This window comes from Capricornis sumatraensis, chromosome 1, assembly GCF_032405125.1.
Source record: "Capricornis sumatraensis isolate serow.1 chromosome 1, serow.2, whole genome shotgun sequence".
Classification (NCBI taxonomy): Eukaryota; Metazoa; Chordata; class Mammalia; order Artiodactyla; family Bovidae; genus Capricornis; species Capricornis sumatraensis.
Genome location: NC_091069.1, coordinates 179,548,755 through 179,574,176, shown reverse-complemented (window position 1 = coordinate 179,574,176; position 25,422 = coordinate 179,548,755). Strand labels below are relative to the sequence as shown.

The window sequence follows — 25,422 nt, the reverse complement described above, 5'->3', positions numbered from 1 at the left end:
GGTGTGCAGCCAGACTTGGGTGAGAGGATGGTGTCCTGAGAGCTGAGAGAGGGCCATTGCTGTGAGTGAGCAGCCCACAGGTGCAGACGCTCAGAACTGAAGGACATCCGTCCCCGCCCACCCAGCTCCTTGTCCTCCTGGCTCGCTCCTCAGGGAGGAGCCATCCTATCAGCTGAGCAGGCAAAGCCACGGTGTTCGCCCTCCCCAGGGGCCCCGTCACCTGATTTCTCCTGGACCCCCTGGAGGTGGGTATGCACAGCTTGAGTCCTCAACACCAAGTCAGAACTCTACCCCGCCCCTCATCTTTTTCGTCAGCCCTGCTTTTATCCTCTCCCTTTCTCTTTTTAACAATTAAAACCACATTTCCGTATGGTAGTGTATATGTTTCCATGCCTCTCTCTCTGTTTGTCTCACCCTCTCCTTACCCACCCTCCGTGACCTTGTCCATCAGTCTGTTCTCTATCTCTGCATCTCCACTGCAGCCTTGCAAATAGATTCATCAGTACCATCTTTCTAGGTTCCATGTATATTCGTCAGTCTACGATATTATATTGTAAAGCAGTTATCCTTCAATTAAAAAAAAAAAAACCACCACGTTTCGAGGCAGAGGAATAGAAACAGACATTGGCTCTTGAACTGGATGTCAAGAGAGGTTGGCCTCTATTTTGTGGAAACGGAGCCCTGGTATCTCAGGGTGGAGATGAGACAGGGGTGAGTATTAAATAACAGAAAAACAGCAGGAGAGCTGCATTACTTTATTCTCCAGACCACAACGCAGCTTTGATGGGTGCTTTGCAAAGCTTGCAGAAGGTCCTGTTAGGTATCATTCTCAGAGACCAGGGTAATGAAAGAAGCCCTGGGTGGTGGAGCCAGCCATGCCCCCTTGTCCACCTTGGAGATGCAACTCCAGCCCTCGCATCTGAAGAACCCAAGCCTCAGCTCCTCTCACCATCTCTTGCCCAGCTGGGCCCAGAGGCCATCTGCCCTGCACCTACGGCTCCCCTGCCAGAGCCTCAATGGACACAGTGACCCTCACAGAGCCACAGCTGGACTTCAAGTCCCACTCCTGACTGGCATTGATGGGTAGTCCTGGGGAGCCCGAGCCCTGCCTGGGGGACAGCTGGACACTCAGCCAGCGACACCGGGCCTCGTCGCAAGCCAGCACCACAGTTCCCTCGGGATTGCTGTAGGTGCATCGGCTCCTGGCTGCCCTTTCCTCCGCAACCAGATCCCAGGCGCCCCCCGGCTCCCTGTCCTCCGGCCCCGGAGCCTGGAAGCCCAGGTGGTCCCGGGTGATGGGGCACACCAGCTGTTCTTCCTTCAGCGCGGGCACCACCTGGCCCTTGAGGTAGGCAGGGCCAGCACAGTAGGTCTGGATGTTGAAGAGCCGGTCGCTATACTGATGCAGCCAGCTAAAGAGATAGGCCAGGTTGCAGTCACACTGCCAGGGGTTCCCATACAGGGCCAGGTTGAACAGGTTGTCGTTGGTGTCGAAGATGCCCTCGGGGAGTGTGGTCAGGAGATTCCTGGAGAGGCTGAGCAGCTCGAGCTTGGACAGGTTCTGGAAGAGGGTGGGGTGCAGGACCGTCAGGTTATTGCTGCTCAGGTAGAGCTTGACCAACCCCTTGAGGCCTCTGAACACACCGGCCGGCAGATGGGTGAGGGCGTTGTGCGAGAGCGTGAGGGATCTGAGGCTGGTCAGGTTGGCAAAGGCTGCCTCGGGGACTGTCTCCAGCTGATTGTGGGACAGGGACAGGCTGACCAGGCCTGGGGACTGGGCGAAGAGGCCGGCAGGTAGCGTCTGCAACGCGTTGCCCTGCAGGCTCAGGAAGGTCAGGTTGGGCAAGGCAGAGAAGACAGACCTGGGCAAGTGACTGATGGCATTGTGCTGCAGCCACAGCTCCTCCAGGCAGGAGAGCTGCGTGAACACTTCTGGGGGCAGCTCGGAGATGGAGTTTCCGTCTAGGAAGAGTTCCTGCAGGCTGCCCAGACGACTGAAGAGCCCCCGGGGCAGACTTGCCAGCTGGTTGTTGCTCAGCCTCAGGGTGTGCAGGCGGCCGAGGGGGTGGAAGAGCTCCTCGGGCAGGTAGGCCAGGAGGTTCTGTGCTAGGTTGAGGGTCTTCAGACTTCTCAGAGGCTGGAAAAGCCTCTGGGGCAGGGTCTGGAGACGGTTGCCCTGCAGCTGGAGGGACTCCAGGCCATCCATGTGCTGGAAGAGGTCCTCAGGCAGGGCCTCCAGCATGTTGAAGTTGAGGGTGAACTTGCTCAGAGAGATCAGGTTGGAGAAGATGTCGGCGCTGAGGTTGGAGAAGTTTCCCCCGGTGATCTCCAGGTCCTGGAGCCCCAGCAGGCCCCCGAAGGCATCTGGCCTGAAGTGGCACACCTGGGTGTTGAGGAAGACCACCTTGGTCAGGTTGGGGCTGCCGCTGAAGGCCCTGGAGCCCACCACAGTGAACGAGGTCTCCACAAAGATGATGTCTGTGGCATGTGGCGGGATGTCCAGTGGGACGGCGGCGAGCCCCTCATCCGAGCAGAACACCTCCCGGATGAAGCAGTCACAGCCCTGGGGGCAGGGCAGGGTGGGCCCCGCCAGGAGCAGGAGGCAGGCCCAGCGCAGCCAGTCTCCGGGCGGCATCTCCTACACCCGAGTGGGAAGGAAAAACAGAAGCGGCACCTTCATCGAGGGCAGGCAGCCTGGTGACCAGCTCACCCATCAGAGAGCCAGGAGCCTGCTTATGCTTCTGATAGTTGTTCTCACAGGGCCTCACAGCAGCCTTGCAAGTTCAGTAGGACCACAGTTCTAACCTCCTGACAGCAAGGCTGTCACCTGTGGGTTACTGTCAGGACCTAGACCCTGGCCTCCTGGACTAGCCAAGTTCTTTCCAGATTGGAGGGAAGTGGAAAGTGAAAGTGAAGTCATTTAGTCGTGTCCAACTCTTTGCAACCCCATGGACTATAACCTATCAGGCTCCTCCGACCATGGGATTTTCCAGGCAAGAATGCTAGAGTGGGTTGCCATTTCCTTCTCCAGGGGATCTCCAGGTCTCCTGCATCGCAGGCAGATACTCTACCATCTGAGCCACCAGTGAAAAGGAAAGAGGTAGGAACAAGACCAAAAGGCATGGAAGAAGCGTATGAAAGGAGACCATGGGTACTGTGGAATTTTTAAGATAATACATAAGATATGGGCAGATCATTCCTGAGTTGGAAATTTTTAAACCATAACTCTTCCTGAGCTTCCAAACCTCAGCACATTCCAGAACCTAATTATGAGGAGTTCCTCCCATCAGCTCTTTGCATAGCTGAGGCTGAGAGCGGCCACCGGGATAGATGGGCTCTTATCTTGAAATGAGTCTGTGTTCTCCTCAGCACTGCTGTCAAAATGCTCCCCTCAGCTCACCAGCACCTTGGAGCCCACAAAACTTGCCAACACTGTATGGACAAGAAGGTCCCAGAGGCGCACATTCTACAGACCCGTAGGTATTTGTTTGGGGTGGGGGTGGGGTTGCTTTAAATAAGGGAAGGCAACCAAGTTTATAGTTCACTAAATATACAATTTTTTTAATGCCAGTATCCATTCACAGGTCACAAATTGGTGACACAGCTTATAAGCCTATTTCCCTTGCCATTCAATTTTTTTTTGTTGTTAATGTATGAACCACTAGTTGGCATATTGACACTGAGAAATAGCACATTAAATGTTTCCAGATTTCAGGATGACTTAGGGACTCTGGGCTCACATTCTCACATGACAAGACCAACAGGGGCTTAATTGCCCCATTTTGGGGTTTGCACCACCAGGTCACTATTGCCCCCACCCACATCAACATTTAGGTGGCGCATAGTGATTCAAGTCCTATTCACTGGAATCCCAGCTCACTCCAGTGTTCTAGCTATGTGACCTTGGATGTGTGTTTCAACTTCCTTATCTGTAAAATGAGGATAATAGCCATGTGCTAACCATGTTGGGATAATCGGAGGATTAAATGAGTAAATATAGGTAAAGGTTTTAGGACAGTGTCTGAAAGTGTAATTAATAAGCTATGTTAACTATTGTTAAAGGGTGCAAACCACCATCATTACAGAAAAGGTTATTTGAACACCAAAAAAAGGAGGAATAACAAAATGCCCTTTGGATAGAATATATTTAGCTTTAAAGACAGCAAGAAGGAAAGGCAGAAAAAAGAGAAAACCCTCACACAATAGAAATCATAGTTTTTTCAGTTTACCTATCCTCAGCCAAGAGCTCAGCTGGCTCCCTTCTGGGAGCCTTGGCCCCAAGCACATTTTGCTGGCTGCCTCTCTGCTGCCCTCTGCTGGCTGCCTTCTCCATCACACGATTCCGCTTGGGCCAAAGGGCTCCGCAAGCAAAGACAGTGCTTTCAAAAAGCCCCCTGAGACCTGTTCCCATTCAGACACTCAATCCTGCTGCTGCTGCTGCTAAGTCGCTTCACTCGTTGCCGACTCTTTGCGACCCCATGGACGGCAGCCTACCAGGCTCCCCTGTCCCTGGAATTCTCCAGGCAAGAACATAACCCTCAGTTTTCCCAGGAAATTTTCTGCCTAATCAATAGAGAAGGAACAATTTCTCCCTAAGAAAGCACGTAATTCCCTGGAGGCTCCTATGTAAGCCACAGCAAGTGGATTTTATACAGTGGTTGGGAAGGTCTCTAACAGTGATGGCACCAGCCTGCCACGCAGGACACACTAGGGAAAGGGACAAGCCTCCTGGTCCTACGGCCCGCCCCCACCCAGACCAGAGTTACAGAGCTCAACTTTAGCCTGAGACTTTATCTTCTCAAGTTTGGATGCACAGAGTACAAATAAGAACCAGAGGGCCTGGCTAAAGGATGGGGTAGCCATGGTCCCCTCCACTCACCCACTCATATCTGCCACCTGGGCTGCCCCTAGACTCCTACACAAACCCCTGGGGATCCTGACAGAAGGCTTCCCTGACCCCAGAAAGGAGGTGCCTGGCCGTATGTTTCTCTGTCTTAGCAACCTAGCATGGTCCTCTGCAGGATGCATTCTCACAGCTGTCTCTTTTGTGAGAAGATAGAGTGATCGCTGTCTAGGGTAGAGTCATTGCTCTATGCTCAGCATCCAGCACAGTGTTGACTCAGGTGGGCTCAGCTAGAGTTTCTTGAACCAACCCTTCCACAGTTGGGATGAGCAGCATTTGGGGCAGAACTGCCTCTCCCTTGAATGGTTCCAGCGTGGAGAGAATGACCACAGTCAGGCATGAACGTGGCCCTGCGCCCTCCTCCCTACACCCCTGCCAACCAGAGGGAGCAACTCTTGTCTGTAACATGCTGTGATGTTATCAACATGCCGAGCCTCTTCCTGCTAACCCCTTCAGTCTTTGGCTCTTGAAGGGCAGTTTCTGGGAGAAATCTCATTAGAATGGACACAAAGTCCTCAGGGACCATCTGGCCAGCCTCATCAAGAGAGCAAGGCCAGGCTCCCAGGGGTCCACAGTGGGCCCTTGGTTAGAACCGAGATCTGGTCTCCCTCATCACTCCTGCTGGAAGAGCTGCGACCAAAGCAGGAGGTGCCCGTGAATGAGGGGTCATGGAGAGGGGGAGACTGTGCCCCACCTACCCCGCTCCATGCCTCTAACTTCTAACCCACTGTAACTTGAAAATAATATCCTTTATAATTTTCCAGAAGAACCCATAACTAGAGAATTCAAGACTTGAGACAAAACTATGGCATCAGAGGCACAGAAAATCAAGTGTAAACAAATCAGCTTAGGCTCAAGCAGTGGTGGGTGGGGGAGGTGGGGGAAGCCTCTCTGATAGAGGGAGCTGAGCTAAGAGACTAATCCCACCTGCTAGCTCCTAGAGCTTTCATCATGATCCTTGGCAGACGGAGACATTCCCAGAACAGGGAAACCAGGGCTCCCAGAGCTAGAGCGATAGGAGCTATAGTTAAGAAGTGCGGGCCAGAATCTATCCCCGTGGCCTGAGCTTTGAGCCAGGTGCTTGCAGCGACACCAGAAGCCTCCTGGAACAGGCAGACCCCTCCTCACATTTCCGAGACCCACAGTGAAACATAAATAAGGGCCCTGGCCTACTGCCTGGTCCCTCCTCTTCCCGCCCAAGTCTCTCTGGTACTGTGAGTAGAGAGCCCACAGCTGCCCCAGCACCCCACAAGCCTATGGGCATGCACTTCCATGACAAGAGTCGGCTTAGGGAAGATGAAGTTGGGATGTGCCCCACATAAGCCCTGGGTCCTGGGTCCCTGCAGCAGGGTTTCAAATGGGGATGCAGCCTCTGGTTGGGCATATCCCTTTGATCTCGCAAACTTCTCACCCTTTGGGGTGCCATGGTAAGAGGAAAGCCAGAACAGGGCCTCGAAAGCTTCAGAGCAAGATCCTCTTGCCCCAGTCTATTGGGGGAAGAGGAAGTGGAGGATAGTATTCACAGTGAGAACACTGATGCTTTCCAAACACTGATGACCCACTCCCAGCCCAAGACTCACTCTCACATTCCTCTAGAATGGCTAAGAGTTTGTGCGCTAATGTCAGACAGTCTGGGTTCAAATCTTATCTCCACCCCTTATTAGCTGTGTGGCCTTGGCTGAATTACTTAAACTCTCTGTGCTTCAATTTCTTTATCTTCAAAATAGCAAACTTCAACACTACCTTCCTCGTGGGTTCTGAGGATTGAGTAAGAAAATGCACTGAGAGCTCCCAACCCAGAGCTAGGTACAGAGAGGGCTCTCAGCTACAGGAGCCCAGGCCAGCCCCCGCTCTGGGCTGAAGTAGCCACAGGAGTCAGCTAAGGAGAAACAGATGGGATCATCCGAGTGCCTCACTGGCAGACCCGAGAGAGGCCCCTTTAAACTTTCTGGCTCTTTCCTCCCAGCCGGCGGAAATGGGTCACTGTTCTGTGCTTGGCTTAGTGGAGCTCGGATTCTGATGGCTCTGGCCAGGATGCCCTGGACTAGGCCCCTTCCCCAAACCACCCTTGAGAGCAGGTCACCAGGGACTTAGGAGACGGGGAGCTTCCCTGCCTAGGGACCTCGGAGGCTGGCTCCAGAGGGGATGGTGGGGCAGCAGCCAGAAGATTCCAGCTTGTCACCTGACAAACCACCTCTGCATTTGTGGAGAGAGCAGCGATATGCCCACAAAAATGTTCCATGCTTTCAGCAAGCCACAGAAGCCTGGCTTTTTGAGGGTGGGGGATGTAACTGGCTGCAAATGGACTCTTCCCTCTTCTCAAGTTGCTTTTGTGTTGGCACATTTCTGTGTCATCCACCACAGAGCCAACCCTCACTCCTTCCAGAGGGTGATGGGAGCTCAGAGTCCAGCCCGAAAGCCCCAGGGGCTTGCCCCTTGACTGGGGTATCTACATCAGGGTCTGTCTCACCAACACGGTTGGATTTTGCCCTTGGCTCCAGAACATCTTGGGGCAAGAATAAAGGCTTCCAAGGCTCGTCTGGAGCCCCTGACTGCTTCACCGAGGTTCCCAGGACCCCGGTCTCCTTTGCTCTCAACCAGAGAAATAAGCCAAGTGGCTGAGGCTGGGGGACCTGGGCTGGGCTCCTACCTCAGGCCCCTCCCCACCAACCAACCCCACCCCCCACCCCCCAAAACACACAGTGAAGTAATCCCTCAGAGTCCCAGTTTCCATATTTGTAAATGGAGATCAGTCGTGAAAATAAAACCCACATTACATACTGTTAGGGCTATTGTGGCAATTAAATGAGATAATTGGCCATGGGTTTATGATACTCTTATATAATAAATATATATTTGGTCTTCCTCTTGGTTCCTGGCGCAGAGCTGCAGAAACCTTTGGAATATCCTGAGTAATAAGAGAAGAATGTCTTTGCTATTCATAACAAGACCCTTCCACCCACACTGGAGGCTAAGTTAACGAAGTGACTCAATGGCTTCAGATTATACACAAAAATATTTGCAGGGATTATCTCTGACAAACAGAATTAATTGCAGGTGATTCTCATTTTTTCCTTTTGCTTAATCATATATTTTCAACTTTAAAAAATAATAAACAGGCATCACTGTTGTCGTAAGATTGAACGTTATTAAAGAAATCATATAAAACCTGAAGCATGGTTCCAAGCACACACTAGGTGCTTCCTTGATTCCTTTCCTTCCTTGCAATTACATTGTAGAGACTCAGGAAAACTTGTCTATCTACTGTGTCTTAGCTTCTTTTTTTAATTTTTAAAAATTGAAGTATAGTTGATTTACAATGTTGTACCAATCTCTGCTGCACTGCAAAGTGGTTCAGTCAGACATATATAGTCATTCTTTTTTGTATATTCTTTTCCATTATAGTTTCTTGAAGAGAACAAACATTCTGAAGTAAGAGCAGGTTGTGAACCTGGCACTTTCCTTTCCCCAAATGCTCCCCATGGGCCCCACCTCTGGTCCTTGATTACATAGTCCCCTCCAGTGTAGAAGGCCCATCCTTGACCTTTTCCCTATTGCTACCTGCCCCCATTCTCCCCATCCTCCAGGACAGCATAAGTCACATTTCCCCTGGGAGGCCTTCCTTGACTGCATCTCCTTTGGCTCCCTCAGGAACTCGTCTTCTATTGACCATGTGGGTCCTTCGCTGCCTTCTAGTCAGTTGCACCACCTGACTAGGAGCCTCTGGGATGGGGGTGGAGGGGCAGAGGTCTTGAGATCGCAGCATGCCTTTCCTGGCCGTGCACCCCAGCACCTGACTTAAAGTTGAGCACAGATAGGTGCTCAGGCCCTGGGTGCCCAATGGAACTGAATGTATGTGCAGCTCTCGTGAGCCTGTGTCTAGGGCCTTCGTCTTCGTCCTGCTTCAGGGATTGAGGCTCTATTGGTGCTGCATCCTGTGCAAATTCTGATACCACTGCCTACTGGCTGTCGGAATGGGCAGTTCACTCCATTTCTCTAAGCCTCGGTTTCCCAGTGCCTGGTTATAACCCATCCCTTAGTATTAAAATTAGCACCCAGTTGGACCATAATATGCTAAATTAGATGGTAAATAATAAAGCACTTAATACAGTGCAGGGTATATAAGAAATGTTTGACTAAAAGGTAGCCACATGCATGTTTTATTTCAAATTTATCATCCAAACCAGGACACTTCTGAGACTAAAAGAGGAGCTATTGATAATTATGGGCTTCCCTAACGGCTCAGTGGTAAAGAATCCACCTGCGATGCAGGAGTCATGAGTTCGATCCCTGGGTCAAGAAGATCCCCTGGAGAAGGAAATGGTGACCCACTCCGGTATTCTTGCCTAAGAAATCCCAAGGACAGAGGAGCCTGTCAGGCTACAGTCCATGGGGTCACAAAAGAGTCAGTCACGACTTAGTGACTTTGCTGTTGTTCAGTTACCAAGTCGTGTCTTATGCCAGAACGACAGGCATAAACAAGGGTGGCGTCAGGCCAAGTGGGACATATGGTCACACTACTTATCCTTCCTATTCACTGGGAGCTCCCTGAGCACAGGAACCAGATCACCTTCATCTCAGAACTCCCCCGCCACAGCCTGCCTCCAGTCCCAACCCAGCACGACCCTGGCCGAGAAGCCCTCAGGGACTTCCCCTACCCTGGCACAGAGGTGCAGCCCGCCTGGAGTTAGGGATATGCTCTGAAATCTGGGACAAGTGGCCAGCCCATCTCCTGCCCCTGAGCTGGGACCCCAGATTCCTCCCATGCCCCCATGGCCCCCGCAGCCTTGTAGTGACCATACCGTGAGGGGCTGACAGGTGAGGACCAGCTGCCCTGGCTCTTCCTCTGGAGCAGAAGGGCCTCTGGAGTGGTCAGCGGTCAGCACGAACCCAGCAGCCCTGGCGCTGATCAAAGTTCCAGGCAGAGGTTCCTCCCCTCACGTGGCCTGAGCATTCCTGCAATGTCACCAGCGTCACAGGACAGCAGGAGAGAGTCTAGGCAAGGCCTCCGAAGATTACAAAATGACCCTGAACTCTTACCACGGAGAGATCCTTGTTGGGGCCAAAATCCAGCCAAGGTTACAGGTTTGGCATCTTTAGGACCCCAGGGGAATCCACCAGGCCCTAGAAAGTTCCCAGTAGGCTGCTCTGGGGCGACCACTGGGATCAGGGGTTAAAACATATCCCTTTCTGTGCAAGCCAGGCTGGACACAGCTGGGCAGCCAGCCACAGGCACCTGCAGACTCCCAGTGCCAGGAGAAATCCTAAGAGGTCTGCGGGTTTGCTGTCCTTCTGTATTTGTTTATTGAATGCTTATGTTCTAAAGACTTTCTGAGTTAAAAGGGGGGAGTGATATAGGGAGGTGAATTTTGGCTCAGTATGGACAGGAACGCATTCACCACTGAGATTATCCAAGGATGAAAGCAGTTGCATGAGGAGGCAGTGATTTTCTGGCCTTGAAGGTGTTCATGCAGGGGCTGCAGAGCAGAGTGAGGAGAGCGTGTGTGAGTGTGTGTGTTCATTCGTATGCACTTGTGTGAAATCAAACAGTGGGTCTGTGCTGCGGGCAGGACCCTGGGCAAATGTGCAGGTGTGGAGGGCAGGTTTGTATTAAGAACTCCAGGCATCTTTTCGGACATGGGAGATAGGCGCTCACTCTTCTTCCCTTGTTGGAATTCCAGGCTCCCATCTTGAGTGGATGGGCTCAGTGGTTAGGGAAGGTGCATAAGGCCCTGTCCCAGTCATTGATTGGGTCCTGCTTTGTGAAATAGTGAACACACTACTGACCCTCGCCAGGTCCAGCCTCCTGAGACAGGGTTACACCCGGCAGAAGGGATTGAAGAGCTAAGAGAGCCCAGGAAATATGGTTTGAAGCCCTCTTCCTGGGCATGGCAGTGGAATGAAGGGACGGAGGAAAGATTATCCTTCTCATAAACCCTGGACTTGCACCAGCAGTGGTGACAACCCCTGAACCTGGAGGCCTGAAAATGTCCCAGGGACTTCTGGACACCTGGAGAGTCACCTTCACTTACAGGGTGTCTTCTGAGAGCCCGGGGCTGACTAAGCCTGGGTGCTAGTCACTGTAAGAGTCCAGACGTGTGCAGGAGAGTCCTACCCACCAAAGCTAGTGTGCACCTGTGTGTGCATGAGTGTGAACGCATGTGCACTTTGATGAATGCTGAGGGAAATTCACTGCCTTTCTGAGACATAGAAGAAGCTCCAGGTTGGGAGTCTGGAGGCCTGGCTGTCTTGCAAGCTCAGCCACTAGTTCACTAGGTGACTATGAGAAATTCATTTCCTGTCCTGGTCTTATTTTCTCCATCTATAAAATGGGTTGAGCCTATTCCTAAGGCCCCATCCAGCCACAGTGACCTCAAGATATCATTTTGATCTGACTCACTTTCCAAAGGCCTTTCCCAGCCATGACTATCTGGTGTCTGTGAAGAGCTGTCTGGGTCAGCCTTGCATTCGTGTGACAAGCAGAGAATCAACAGCGAGATCCCTTAGCCAAGGTGCGCATCGGAACAGATGTGTCCTGTGTATACCATTTATTGTTGATTCTGTACTCCAAATCTGTTACAAGCAGCATCCAGCAAAGAAGGACCCCCCCACCTCGCCCACCAGGGCTCACACTCTATAAAACCCTGGGGGCCTAGAAAGCTCTAAATGCATCACCAAGCACCTGGGACTATTTGCAATGATTCCCTAAGTGAGGCAAAATCGATCCACTTTTGAAGGCAGCATGAAGGCGATGAGTTGGTGAAAACAATCCCTCCTTGGGTGAAGAAGAAAGCTCAGACTGGGAGGAGTTTGGCCTGGAGGAGTGCCCACCCTGCCCCTCTCTGAACCACAGCCATGACCTCCTCCCCAAGACCACCACTGCCTCCCCAGCAACTCCAGTTCAGTTCCAGCTGTGGGGTCTGTGGGTTGATTTCTCTGAGTGATTCATAGCTAAAGGCAGGTTACCTCCCATGTCTCTATAGCAACTCCAGTTATCTAGTTATCTGTAGCTGCCTCCTCTTCATAAAATTCCTGAGTCTGGAAATGATTCCCAACACTGCACTACACAGACATCTGTGACAATGCTGTTGCTGCCCGTGAAGAGTTCTGAGAACGGTGTTGTGCCTTTAAATACTGACGAGGAGGAAAAATGTACACTCAGCCCAACATTCCCTTGAGGAAAGCCAGTTTTTCTTTAATGGATGGATGAGTTTAACTTTTCCTGTATTTACAAAGCTTTGGATCCACACAGTACCAGGTGGCGTCGAATACTAAGATGACGGGGAGCAACAAGACAGTGACTCCCATTTTCCGTGGTTTAGCAATGAAAGCCTAGGACAGGCCATGAATTCTTGTATGAGCTTAAAGAGAGAAGGAACACTCACTGCCTGTTAAATAATGTTGCAGAAGCAAGAGGTTTTAGATCCTCACACATGTACCACTCCTGCACAGGGCTATTGTGAGGGTTAAAAAGAAAATGCCTGCTAAGTGCTTTGAAGGGTATCTATACAGAGTAAACATTTTTGAAAAACAGTGGTTGTAACCAGTTTTTATTGTCTTTCCTCCAATATTGACCCTCCACTCCAAATGGAGAACTGACAAGGAGGACTAGAAGCCAGTGAGCTGCGGAGAAAAGTGAACTCAACTCTGGGGAACCAAGCAGCTCACTTCAGCCCCAAGAAGGGAGCAAATGTGAAGAGCCAAGAGCCTGTTGGAAAGGAAACTCCACCCACCTTTTCTGGCAGCTTCCTGACTAGACAACATGGTTTAGAGAGACCACACGGCCTGCCGAGGAAGAGGAGGCTCAATGGTTCCCTCCAGTCTCTGATGGAGAAAGGACCAGGGGCACTCAGAAGGTCAGGAAAAGGGTCCACCAGCCCCATCCAGTGTGCTTCCCTGAGGAGTCATCTGAGGACAGCTGCCCTCAGACCAGCCTTTGATCTGGAGGCACACGAGTTATCTTGGGCCAGAGAGGAAGATATTCCAAGGTCATGGCCAATGCTATCAATACCCAGGGTCTGGGCTCAGCTTGACAGGTCACACTGGATGACGAAGACTCCTTCCTTACCTTTCTGATATCTCTGGCCCACTTGTACCCTTGTACAATGAGATGCTGGGGCTTCCTTACAAGGAGTCCTTTGAGGAATGCAGTGCCGAACCATGCTTCCTGTCTGGAGGAGAGTAGGCCATGCTTCCCCTTTGGGGCCCAGGATCAACAAGGCAGGTCACCATTGGGAATGATGCTCAAGCCCCAAGCTCTAGGCTCATTTCTTTTTGGACCCTGGCAAACCCTGGTACATGTCTGCCAGGTACTATAAATATTTTGGAAACATTTTGGAGACCCAGATTTACCTTGGGGAGATAGTGTCTTTTGCCTCTAACAACATCTCTCCCAGATCTGCTGTGACGGAGAGTGAAAAGCTACAAAACGCACTAGCTCTTAACACACGTCTGCTCCTGGACTCTTCGTCAGGGCCTGTCAGCACCATGCTGTTAAGGCTGGGGTGTATTTCTTATTTGTCTCGTGCGGCAGAGGGAACTAGTAAAGGCCAGTCAGGATTGAGGGCAGATTTCCAGATCTGTACAGTATTGGCTTCTGCTCTTTTCTGGGAAGACACAGACACCTGAAAGCCTCCATTTCACTGTTTCTTCTTCTAAAGTGGTATACCAGTTGTCCAGAGAAAGACATGCATCGTCGTGAGTGTACTTTCTCGACCAGTGTGAATATGTGTGCAGCAGGAATGGTGGCCAGGGCAGGTATTCATGTGACTGCAACACTGAACCAAAGCACTCAACTGTTGTAACCAGACTACAGGCAGGGAGAAGCTTCAGAGAGGTCCCTGACCCAGTCTGACCTGTCTGTGTATCTGTGTTGCCTGCTGTGTGTGAGAATGCTGAAGTTCAGTTTCTAGCTGACTGTAATGTCTATGAAGAATTTTACCACGGCCAGAGGGATTGCTGGGTTCTATTATACTTGGCTGTCCAATTAAAGGATCTCATCTCTGAGCTATTTCACTTTCCCAGATGCAGAGTGAAAATTAAAAACAGATATAGGGCATCTCATGCCCATAAAAGGCCCAAGCAGAGGAACCTCCAATGAGCAACAGACAGCTTGTTGGCAGGGTAGGGTGTGTGGTTGCATGGGCCCCTCTAGTTGAGATGCTTCTGACCTGCCCAGTCTGGGTGCCTGAAGGTCTGGCACTGAACACAATTTCCTGCTCAGGCCAGAGTATACCTACATCTTCTCCTCCACCGCTGCTAGCTGGGCCTTTGCAAGGACTGGTGGCAGGGGGAGGGTGGGCAGGGGCCTATCCTGATCTGTGGGGAGCCAGTTCCCAGGTAAGTCCATGCCATCTCCACAAGCCCCAGTCTTCTCCAGTAAAAGCCCCAGATGGAGGATCCTGGTGATGTCTCATTTCTTGAACTGGGTACTAATCACACAGGTGTGTACAGTTTGTGAAAATCCATCAAACCTTACACTAGCATGCTCCCACTTTTCTGTATGTAGGTTACATTTCCAGAAACAGTTAAAAGAGAAAAACCTTGCAGGTGAACACAAGGACCCCCAGGTACTAGATTGCTTTCTCTATCCAATACCAATAAGCTGACTTTCATGTTTTGGGGAGGTCAGAATTTTTACATGATTTTATTCCTTAAAGGATTAAGATTTCCAAAGCAAAATTTGCAGTTCAGAAATACTCTCTAAAGAGGCAAAACTTGTTTCACCGGTGCCTTTCTCCCTTTTCCAGATAAAAATCACAAGAGAGATACTGATGATGGCTCTGCCTTCAGAAACTGAGCAGCCTCAGTTTTCCCTTTCTCTCTATCATAGCATCCTGAAAGCCAGGGCATTTGGCAGTTCTTGAAAAAGCAAGTCACCTTGTCTTCAGGAGCAGGAAATGAAGAGAGACTTTTCATTTGAGGGGACAGGGTAGAGCCATGCCACAAACAAGACGAGCAAAGAAGGGGAATCAACTTACATAATACTTGGGAGAGGGGCTGTCCCGGTGGAGAACTATTCCCACAAAGTGGCAGGTGTGTGATAACTGTGTCTACCGAGGCCAGCAGGGGCACAGACACAGGGAAGGCACGTTTTGGAGGAGAGCTGGCGAGCTTTAGAGGAGGGGCTTTCTTGAAAGAAGCCCAGGGATGCGAATTGGGACCACCACAGGATTTTTTCCATGGCGGGTTAGATCTCCCTGGTAGTAAGAAGGTTCTGCCAGAACCTCATCTGCAGGAGAACCAGGCAGGTCAGGAAAAGGTAGGGACGCCTTTCTCTAGGGGACCTGAGAGGGACAGGGGATGGTCTGTGGACCCAGAGGTAGAGGCAGCACAGTGAAATCCCGGGTCCTCTGGGGGTCCCGCCGTCACCTAGCCCTTCCTCCAGCCCTCCTCTCTAACACTCATTGGGTGCCTTCATCTGCATCAGGACCGCGTGGCTCCTCTCCTTGCAGCAGCAACAGCAGATGCAGGCAGCCAGGGAGCAGGCCAGGGCAATGATGCCGATGACAATGGCGGCAATGGCCAGTCCACTCTGGGCCTGGGTCATGCCCCCCGTGTCACGACTATCGGGGGTCTTAATGGTGGTCAGATCGGTGTAGTCCTTTGTGGGGCTGGTGAAGTCAGTGGCGGAGGAGATGGAGGTGGTGTCGGGGTAGCTGGACGTGCCTGGATATGTCGGTGTCTCTGGGTAGCTGGGCACCTCGGGGATCCCTGGGACCTGGACACTGGGAACAGCAACATTAACATTGATGATGATGAGGGACTGGCCACGGACACTGGCTGGGCTGAAACACACAGGGAGGCTGTCTGTCCCCAGCCTGGCCTTGTTGAGCAGGAGCCAATTGCGGAGCGGAAGGATGTCTGAGTCACACCTCCAGGGGTTGTCATAGAGCCGCAGCTCACACAGCTTCCCCAGGTGATCGAAGATGCCCAAGGGCAGGTTCTCCAGCTGGTTGTTCTGCAGCTGGATGGTCAACAGGTTATTGACATTGGCGAAGAGGTTTCCGGGGAGCTGCCGAAGGCGGTTGTTCTGCAGGGAGATGTTCTGCAGGTTGGCCAACATGCGGAAGACGCTTCCATCCAGCTCCTGCAGTGCATTGGTGTGGAGGGACAGCTCCCGCAGCTCCACCAGTCCATTGAAGGCATCCGGGGAGATGTAGCTGATCTGGTTGCGGCTAAGGATCAGGACCTGCAGCTGGCGGAGGCTGCTGAAGACGTTATCGGGGAGGGAGGTGATATGGTTGTCATAGAGCCATAGCTCCCGCAGGTTGTGCATGGGTCCAAAGATGCCGGGAGAGAGCTCCTTCAGGGAATTCCCAAAGAGCGTGAGCCGGTTGAGCTGGGGCAGCTGCAGGAAGATGCCGGGGGGCAGCTGGGAGATGTGGTTGTTGGACAGGTAGAGCTTCTGGAGGTTACGGTTGTTGTGGAAGAGGCCGGGCGACAGCATTCCAATCTGGTTCTGCTGCAGGGCCAGCTCTTGGAGGTTGCTGAGCCCGTCGAAACAGCCCATGGGGATGTCTGAGAGTCTGTTCTCATACAGCCGCAGGACCTGAAGGTTGCTCAGGTGCTGGAAGACCCGGGGTGAGAGGTGGGTGAGGCTGTTCTTGCCCAGATTGAGCTTGGTGAGGCCCACCATGTGGTCGAAGACCCCATCAGGGATGTACTCCAAGTGGTTGCCATGCAGCTGCAGCTCCTTGAGGTTGCTGAAGTGGGTGAAGTGGGCCGGCTGGATCTGTACCAATTGGTTGCTGGACAGCAGGAGCGACTCGAGGTTGTCCAGGCCCTGGAAGAGGCCAACAGGCAGGATCTGGAGCTTGTTGTTGGCAAGGCTGAGGTAGCGCAGCGAGCCAAGGGTGCGGAAGGCACCGGGAGCAATGTGGGCCAGCTCGTTCTTCTCAATCCGCAGTGCGATCAGGGCCGAGATGTTGAGGAAGGGGGACTCATTGAGTTCGGTGATGTGTGTGTTGAGGATCTGCAGGCTCATGGCGTTCCAGGGCAGCGGGGTGGGCACCACCGCAATGCGTGCCCCCGTGCACTCCACCTGGGAGGCCCTGGAGCAGGTGCACTCGCTCGGGCAGCCATAAAAAGCCAGACCCGCAGCCCAGGCCTGGCAGCCCACCAGCAGAAGGAGGTAATGCTTCGGTGGCATGGCCTCTGCAAGGGGAGAGAGAGCACGCGGGTCAGGACCGCCTCACCAACACTGCCGCTGCTTTTAACCCAGCATCAACCTTGGGTGCCAAACACTGGCTTGCCTTTGAACCCCATGACCACGTGCCCATCTCATGCTACCTATAGCTTGATCTGTAAGCTTCTTCATCTTCCCCGCTGGCCTTCCTACTTCCAGGCCGCTGCCCAAGCAATCCCCCCAACCTAGAGGGCTCTTCATCCTCATCCAAATCTTTCCCACACTTCACATGCCGCCACCTTAGGATTCCATAAGTCGGCTTTAGTCACCCTCCAATGCCAGTGGTTTCCCCAACCTCCCTCCTAACCCAGCCACAGAGGCCACATGTGGCATCCCCTGTGACCCAGTCTGCCTCCTCACTACTCAGGAGGCTTCACAAGGGCAGGGCTGCTGGTGCCCCATCCCGAAGAGTCCCTTAAGTCAGGGACAGTATCTTATCTATCTCTCTGTCCCTCTCAGTTCCTGGACTTGCTGGCTGAACATGGCTTCCTCAGGAGAAACCAATAGGAAATGAGAATAAACCAGGCCTGAATGAGGGGGCAGATGCTGAGGCCATGAACATGGAGGCTGCTGGGAGGAGCTGCGACAGCCAACAGAGCAGGACCATGCAGTGATCTGGTGGAAAAGACTGCAGGGAAGCTCGGTTTTTGCTCTCCCTGGGCCCCGCCCTGCCCCATCACCACCAGCAACAGCCTGCCCTGTGTTAACCTTTCACAGGTGTTTATCACGGTTTAATGCAAACCACCTTCTCAAAAAAAAGGAAATTATCCACACCACTTCCTATCTCGCTGAAAGGACTGCTGTGGGTCAGCTGATGTTTGGAGTCTGCCTTCTGAGTGGCCTTGAGTAAGTCCCAGAAAACTTAGGATGTACTTTGAGCTGAGAGGGCTTCCCTGGTGGCTCATACAGTAAAGAATTTGCCTGCAATGTGGGAGACCCTGGTTTGATCCTGGAGTCAGGAAGATCCCCTGGAGATGGGAATGGCTACCCACTCTAGTATTCTTGTCTGGAGAATTCCATGGACAGAGGAGCCTGGCAGATTATTGTCCAGGGGCTCACAAAGAGTTGAACACACTGAACGGTGGTAGGTAGGCCCAAATATTCCCTCAGACACAGTACTGATCTGAGAATGGATCCATAATCATGGAAGTTTTGGTATTTGAGCTCAGGCCTATAAACTGTATAGAAAGTGGGAAACGGGGCATGGGGGTTGGGCCCTATGTGAATATTTAAGGACCACTAACTAGTTGTTGGGGCTTCCCTGGTGGCTCAGAGGGTAAAGCGTCTGCCTGCAATGCGGGAGACTCAGGTTCAATTCCTGGGTCAGGAAGATCCCCTGGAGAAGGAAATGGCAACCCACTCCAGTATTCTTGCCTGGAAAATCCCATGGACAGAGAAGCCTGGTAGGCTACAGTCCATGGGGTTGCTAGATCTTGAATGAAGTTTGAGGCCTCCAGGCTCAGCTTCCTCACCCTCAGTGATGCTGATAACCACTGTCCCCACCTGAGGCCACTGTGAGGGGACAGATAGGAGAAAGGCTGTGGAAGTGATCTGTACAGCATTGTGAAAATGTGTGAGCATGTGCCAAGCTCACCCACAATATGCCCTTATAGACTCTTGCAGGCAGGAAGGCCTCAAAGTGCTTTTAACCTTGGCATTCTTAGTCAAGTGATGAAGAATTTCTGTGTATGTGCAGAGCATCTGTAACTTCCATCTGAGGTTCAAAGAGGTCTTTAACTCCCAAAGGGTTAAGAACTGCTGATCATGCATTCCCATCATTTTAAGGGATGTAGGAAGCAGGGAAACTGAGGCTTAAAGCCTCAAGCCAAGATCTTCAGATACCTGATGAGAACGTTGAGTGTTAATGCAGTGCCTCTCCTTGCCTCTCCTTTTAATGAGCAAAAGCCCTGAGTCAGAGGAAAGAATTCAAGTGATGGTCTATAAGGCCATAAACTAACTGGTTAGACAAGGTATTTCTTTGACCTCTCTTTGCTCCCCTGAACTCATGGGGTCCTGAGTCTGGTTCATAACTCAGAATAGTCCAGGCTTCCTTACCTGGAACTCAGTGCAAGCCTCCCCTGTCCCCCAAAAAGTTTACCCAAGTTCATCCCACCCCGGACCTTGATTGTTGCCTTAGTCACAACCCATCCAAGGCTTGACCTGCTGTGCTTTCACTTCAAAGACTCAAATAAGTATGTAAAACTGTAGAGAGAAGAAAGAAAAATAACAACTTGACTAATGAAATCAAGATGTAGAGGAAGGGGGCCAGAATAAGCCACGGACACACTTAAAAGGATGAACTTGTATAGACAAATGTCAGATCCCGAACTTGAGAGCAGAAAATTAACATCTTAGATAGGGGGCACTGAAAAAAGTGAATTAACATCCACCCTTAGATGTCAGGGCTTTCTAATTGATGGTAACAGAGAAGGAAGACTGATCACAAAAGCTAATGTGATTGTAGGTTGCATTAACAGAAGTGTTAAGTGTGGAACAAAGGAGGTGATTGTCTTCCTCTACACTGCCCTCATCAGTCCACATCAGCAGTGCTGATCTCAGTTTCACCCTGAACTTGAAGAAAACCAGTGATAAACTGGTCTCCTGAAGGACTTCTGGAGAAGAGTTTGAGGAGGGTGAAGGGGTGCAGACACCAGAACGTCCTTGCACCCACTGAAGGAACTGTGGATGAATAGCCAGAAGGAGAGATGTGAAGAATCTGCAAGTACTTTCTTAATATATGTCAAGGGCTGACTTGGGATAAAGAAAGCAGCCTTACTCATGTGGCCTCCAAGGTCCAAACCAGTGTGCAGAAGCTATGGGGTCACATATTTCAGTTCATCACCAAAGACAGCTTGTCAGAATCAGAATGGACACACTTATAAGGTAGTAAGCTCCCCATCACTGAAAGTGTTCAAATAGAAACTGAGCAACTACTTGGTAAGGATGCTGGAGAACAGGTTCCTACACCGGGTAGAGTATTGAGCTGGATGACAGCTGGTGTCCTGTTCATCCCCAAGAGGTTAGGATTCTAAGGCTGGGTGTCAGAGCAAGGACATGAGAGCCATCTACCAAGACAATACAAGACAATAGTGTCTGCACTCCCAGGAAGTCCGTGCAGACTGCAGTGGGTGTTTGCCCATCCCCTTGACATGTGTGTGAGAGAGATCCACTCCCTGGACTAACTTACCAAAGGCGAAGCGTCACTTCTAGTTATGAGCCATGCAGTACTCAGCTTCTGTGCCCAGAATACTTCAAAATGGTATTGTTGCCCAAGTATTAGAGATTAAATTAAAGTGCCCATAACCTGGCGAGCACAGGGCAGCCTCTCAAGTTTCCCCATCTATAAGTGAAGGTGTGGGCCAGGGTACACATCTCAGACCTCTCTGAGTTTGTACTCCCCAGCTGGGGAGGGGCATCAAACCAGGCCCAGGAAGGGCCCAGGGCCAGGGGAGGTACCTTGTGATTTGGGAGGAAGAAGAACAAGATAATTCCCTTATAGGAGCAGAGCCACTGTTGTTTAAAACAGACCACACTCAGCTTGACAAATATTGCAAGAATTTGCAGATTTTCCCCCTCATAAAACCGTCCCGTCTGCAGAGCCCATCCTGTCTGCAGAGCCCATCCCAGCACCACATGCAGTGGGCTCCTAATTGCCAGCACTTGTTATTGTTGCAGCTGACACTGACTGCTCCAAAGGACCTCTGGGGAGCCCACTCCAAACCCAGCTGCAGAGCCTCCGGGGAGGGAGGGACCGCAGGAGCAGGGCTGGACACAGGGCAGGCCCTTAGATTTCCAGTAAGGGTGGCCTGTGTCTGTGGCAGCCTGAGGCGCTCAGGAGCCCAGCACACAGCAGCCTAATAGCCCACGCTGCCCTGCGCCGCTTGGTAGCTGTGACAAATGCCAGTTAAAGTCCCACAAAGCTACTCTAATTACACCTTCCTCCTCCAAGCAGCCAAACGCATTCTCAGTCACTGCAGCGACCAGCCCCTGCCCTTGGAGGGGGCCCAGCCTGGCGTCTGTCGCGGGCCTGGGGAATTCACTGAGCCCACAGTACACAGAAGGACGGACAGACAGCTCACCTGGGCACTCTGACGTGGTCCCTCCCCAGGAGGAGAAGTGCTCGGACCCAGAGCTCTGGCTCTGGGTCGCCTTAGCAAGAACTGCTTATGTGACTCATGGGCAAACACATAATTAGCCTCGAAGCCCTGGGCTTTGTTGGCTGGTGGGATGAGACTTTGGGATTTAATACCATCATTCACATTCCCTAAACACGAGCTTCCATGGGAGGAGACGCCTTCTTATTTCAATGCCACGGAGCAAAGATTCTGGAAAGAGCCTCGGAGACGGATGAGCTACCCAGTCTTGACTCCAACCTGGAGTGTAAGTTTAGGTGAATTCTCCAGACCTCAGTTTCCCCTCCTGTAAAGACTCCCAAGGCCCCTGGGCAGCTCTGATATCTTCCCAGAGACAGAATGGAGATTTGGCCTGAAGCCCCGCCATTCCCGCTGCCCCCTACAGGTCGCATGGAACCACCAGCAGAGCCACCTTCTCTCTGAGGCTTGAGGACCTCATATCCATATTTGCAGGCCCACCATGTTTCAGTTTTCCAGGCAGGGTAATCCCGCTTGTTAACTGGTGCCTTTTCACATGGCCAATAGCCATTTCATGGATTGGGGAGCTCAGAGGGGACCTTTGGGAGGCCACCTCCTAGCCCATCTGGGGAAACTGAGCCCCAGACAGGAGATCTCTCTCCCTGGCCTGTGTCCTTCCCCCAGAGAGGCCTCCCAAAACGTGGCTTCGTCTGTGCTGAATGTTGCCCCATTTACCGAGGGAGCTGTACTGTCTCTCCCGACTCAGCCAGTGTCAGCCTCGGTCCAGCTGCTCCTCTGAACCTGGTCCACTGGATCTGAAGTCACTAGGAGGCTCACTGCATCCTAACCTCCCATCTCACTGATATGAGGTAACCACCCCCGACCCCAATCAGTATACAAACACTGTCTGGAAGTACCTGGAAAGTTTGCTTAACAGAATCGACCTCACGGCATCACATCACTGAGGATTACACGTAAAGCACTTAGACTCGCTCTTGGCCCCAAATGAGTACTAAATGTTACTTACAATTATTGTTTATCCACCTGTTGAGTAAAATCAGAATCTCTGGAGGCTCCACCCACAGAGCTCCTGACCCTGAGGTCTGGGGTGAGTGGGTGCCCAGGACCCTGCACATTTAACAAATCCCCCAAGTGACGCTGACACAGGGGTCCACAGCCCTTACCACCACTAGAGACCTAGGTCAGCTGGGACCCCACACTCCTGATATATATCATTTACTGCCAAGCAGTAAAGAGAGACTGAACCCTGAATGGGGGGAGCTAAAGGTCAGGCCACAGACCTGGTCCAGCCCCTTCTGTCACTATTTCCTTCAGTGGTCCTTTCTCCATCCCTGTCATAAATCTGGGGTCTGAACTGAGTTGAATCCAGCAGTGGAGGCTACTTCCAGGAGCAATACTTAGAGGGCAGGGCATCAAAGGTACCAGGGTCCTCTGAGCCCATCTGATCTAACCATCTGGTCAATGTGTAGAGAGGAAAACTAAGGTACCCAGAGGAATGAGGGGTCTTGCCCAAGGTCACATAATCGATGGAAGACTCCAGACACCCAGATCAGGGCTCTATCTAACCATAATGCTTGGTGACCCCCTGAACCTTAACATGAGGCTTTAGGACCTCATCAACCACGTGTCTGGCAGCACCTGGAAGCCGAAAGAGGTGGCTTCTCTCTCTCCATCCTACAATGATCTCAGGTTCATCTACAGTCCACCCTCTAGCTGCCCAGCATGACTGTTCAAGGTCAAGTGCCTCTCCCAACTCCCAGGCTGCATGGTCTGAGAGATGTTCTTCCTTAAGTCTGCCCTGATGCTTATGTTTGCTCAGTTTCACCTGACTGCCCTGAAGGAGTGCAGGGAAGGAACCAGAGGGATTGATCCCATCATCTCAATACACAGCCCGGTTCAAGACTTTACCCGTAAACACATCCTGGAACCCCAAAGGAAGAGGGGCCACACCCTCATGCCCCAGCTGGTTCAATCATTGACCCCATCTCTCATGGCCCACCAAAGTCAACATACAGTTCATTTGTTTAAAGAAGAAAATGAGAAAGAAAAAGCCAGTCCTTTCCAGCCCCAGGGTTAGGGGAGGCAGGGCTTCCTAAAGAGGCCAGAGCAGGACTGTAATTAGGTTGGCAGAAGCGGCAGGAGATACTGAAACTTGCCAGCAGACCAAAGAGACACTCCTACTTGGGGCTTTTATTTTAAAAGCCTTGGGCTACAGCCCCTTTCTCAGGGTAACACCTGGGGGGGGCCAACTTTGATAAAATGGATCAACCTCTCCTCAAAGGATCTTGAAAGAAGTTTCTAAATCCCGTGTTCCCAAAGCCCAGGGAGGCAGTGAAACCGGAAGCTGGAGTCGGCCGTCGGTGGTCAGGACTCAGCGAAGCAAATTGCCATGTGTGATCACTGCCCCAGGAGCGTGCGCTGGCAGGAGAGAGTTAGAACAGCTTCTACCCCAGCTCTCCTGACTTCGCCCCATCTGGATCTACTTCCACCCACACCCCACCACCCCTTCCTTTGCTGAGCAAGCCAAGTAGTGTCTCCAGCCCTGGGAGAGCCTTCCATGTCCTGACCTTCTGCAGGGTCTGTTCAGAACCCTTCCCCGTGGCCCTGACCTCTCTCACATACTTGTCTCCTCCCCACAGAGCCTGCCTGGCTGACTCAGGACCACAGGCAAATAGGACGGTCTGGCCCTGAATGTGCCCCAGATGTTCCATCGAGGCAGAGTGTAAGAAGTGGCAGCCATTAGAGAAGCTCTAAATTATGGAGCCAGTTGAGCTACGGTGATATAATCCTAAAGGAGAAGCCAGAGCATTTCAGTCTAGCACCTTCAGTCTGAGTGATGTGTCATCCAAGAGAGAGTCCCAGCCCGCTCGGAGGTCACGCGTCTGGCCCTGGACGTAGACTGGCACTCAGCATGGCTGGGAAACTCTAGAGAAGTTCTGGTTTCCCACAGTTGGTTCCTTGGCCCCACTTCTGCCTCTATGTGTGAGGAGAGAAGCTGGTAAAGGTACAACAGTCACAGTCTTAAATGCAAACCACCCTCATCACAAATCCATCTTCAGCCCTGACTCTCTCCGCCCAGAGCCTTTAGCGGCAAGACAAGAGGGGGACGTGGCCTAAGCCACACACAAACTTAGCATCCAGAAAAACTCTGATTCCACAGCGGAATTCCAAACTGGAATCCAAACCAGACACCAGAACATCTGCTGAAGCTGCTTTCGTAGCAACTGTGAGTCAGTCTATGAAAAGAGGACAGTTCTTGCCGGGGGAGCCCCCAGCAATCCCTGAGAGACCCAAATTCACCATGGACCACTGGTGGCCACCATAGTAAGTGCTGAAGAAGAGGACCTGGGTTTGAATCATCTGAAACTTAAAAAAGAGAAAACTCTTCTCCCGATGGAGCTAGTATCCTGAAAGAGGTACACTTGCTGGGTAACTGGTGTGATAATTTAGTCAACTTTCCACGCGTCTTGCCAACCTAAAACATCTTCTCAGCATCTCAGGTCGACATCAGGGACGGGTAGGACAAGTGGAGCCACAGGCGGGTCAGGGATCAGGAGAGGCGGGCTGTGGCCCCAGGCTCCTGGGCAGTAGGGAGGCGCGTTCTGAGAGCATCCTCAGGCACCACGCCAGCCCTGCCTCTTCTGGACTCTTCCCCGGGGGAGCGGGGTCAGCAGAAAGGGGGGTGGGTAGCCGGGGTCCTTCCAGTCCGGTAGGAGGGAGGGAGGAGGCAGGGGGCCAACCCTCCTACTTACCAGCAGCTCGGCGCCCGCCCGCCCGCTTGCCGTCGACCAGAGGGAGCCGGAGAGGAGGACGTGGGGCGGCTCAAGGCTGCAGCATGAGTGCGGCTCCCGGGTCCTCCGCGTATTTAAGGGCTGCCCGGCGTGAGTCACCGCCAGGGGCAGTGTCGGCGCGGTGGCAGGGAGGGGCGCGCGCGCCACTGCAGCGCCCGACGTGCGAGGACAGCGGCGCGGCATCCCCCCGGGGAGGCAAGCCTGCCGCGCTCAGGGGAGGGGGTTTCCTTCTGCCAGATGTTGTGCTGTTTTTTTGGCCCGGGAACCGGGGTGGGAAGGGAGCGTTGTTTGTTTTTTTGAACACGTTTTCCTCTTGTCTCTATTTCCCCAGTGTTTCTTTTGGACTCTCAGTGGCATTGGCTGCTGCGGTTCTAAGAAAGGGCTGTGGCTCTAGAAAAAGCATCTGTCTTTTCCGTTTAAACCTTCTAC

General features: G+C 52.1%; 2 protein-coding genes across 2 annotated transcripts; both read right to left on the bottom strand.

Annotated features, from left to right (window-relative positions):
• Positions 1-768: 768 nt before the first annotated feature.
• CPN2 (carboxypeptidase N subunit 2) lies at positions 769-9,785 on the bottom strand. Its single transcript, XM_068971430.1, has 2 exons — positions 9,706-9,785; positions 769-2,638 (listed from the first exon to the last, which is right to left on the bottom strand). Exon 2 carries the CDS (start codon positions 2,633-2,635, stop codon positions 992-994), a length of 1,644 nt encoding a protein of 547 aa, XP_068827531.1. The 5' UTR covers positions 2,636-2,638; positions 9,706-9,785; the 3' UTR covers positions 769-991.
• A 5,514-nt stretch (positions 9,786-15,299) lies between these two features.
• Positions 15,300-17,054, bottom strand: LRRC15 (leucine rich repeat containing 15). Its single transcript, XM_068987425.1, has one exon. The coding sequence runs from the start codon at positions 17,052-17,054 to the stop codon at positions 15,300-15,302; it is 1,755 nt and encodes a 584-aa protein (XP_068843526.1).
• Between the last annotated feature and the right edge of the window lie 8,368 nt (positions 17,055-25,422).

What these genes read in the sequence shown, in the direction of transcription:
- LRRC15 (XM_068987425.1), bottom strand. Translation starts at nt 17,054, where the DNA reads ATGCCACCGAAGCATTACCTCCTTCTGCTGGTGGGCTGCCAGGCCTGG.
- CPN2 (XM_068971430.1), bottom strand. Translation starts at nt 2,635, where the DNA reads ATGCCGCCCGGAGACTGGCTGCGCTGGGCCTGCCTCCTGCTCCTGGCG.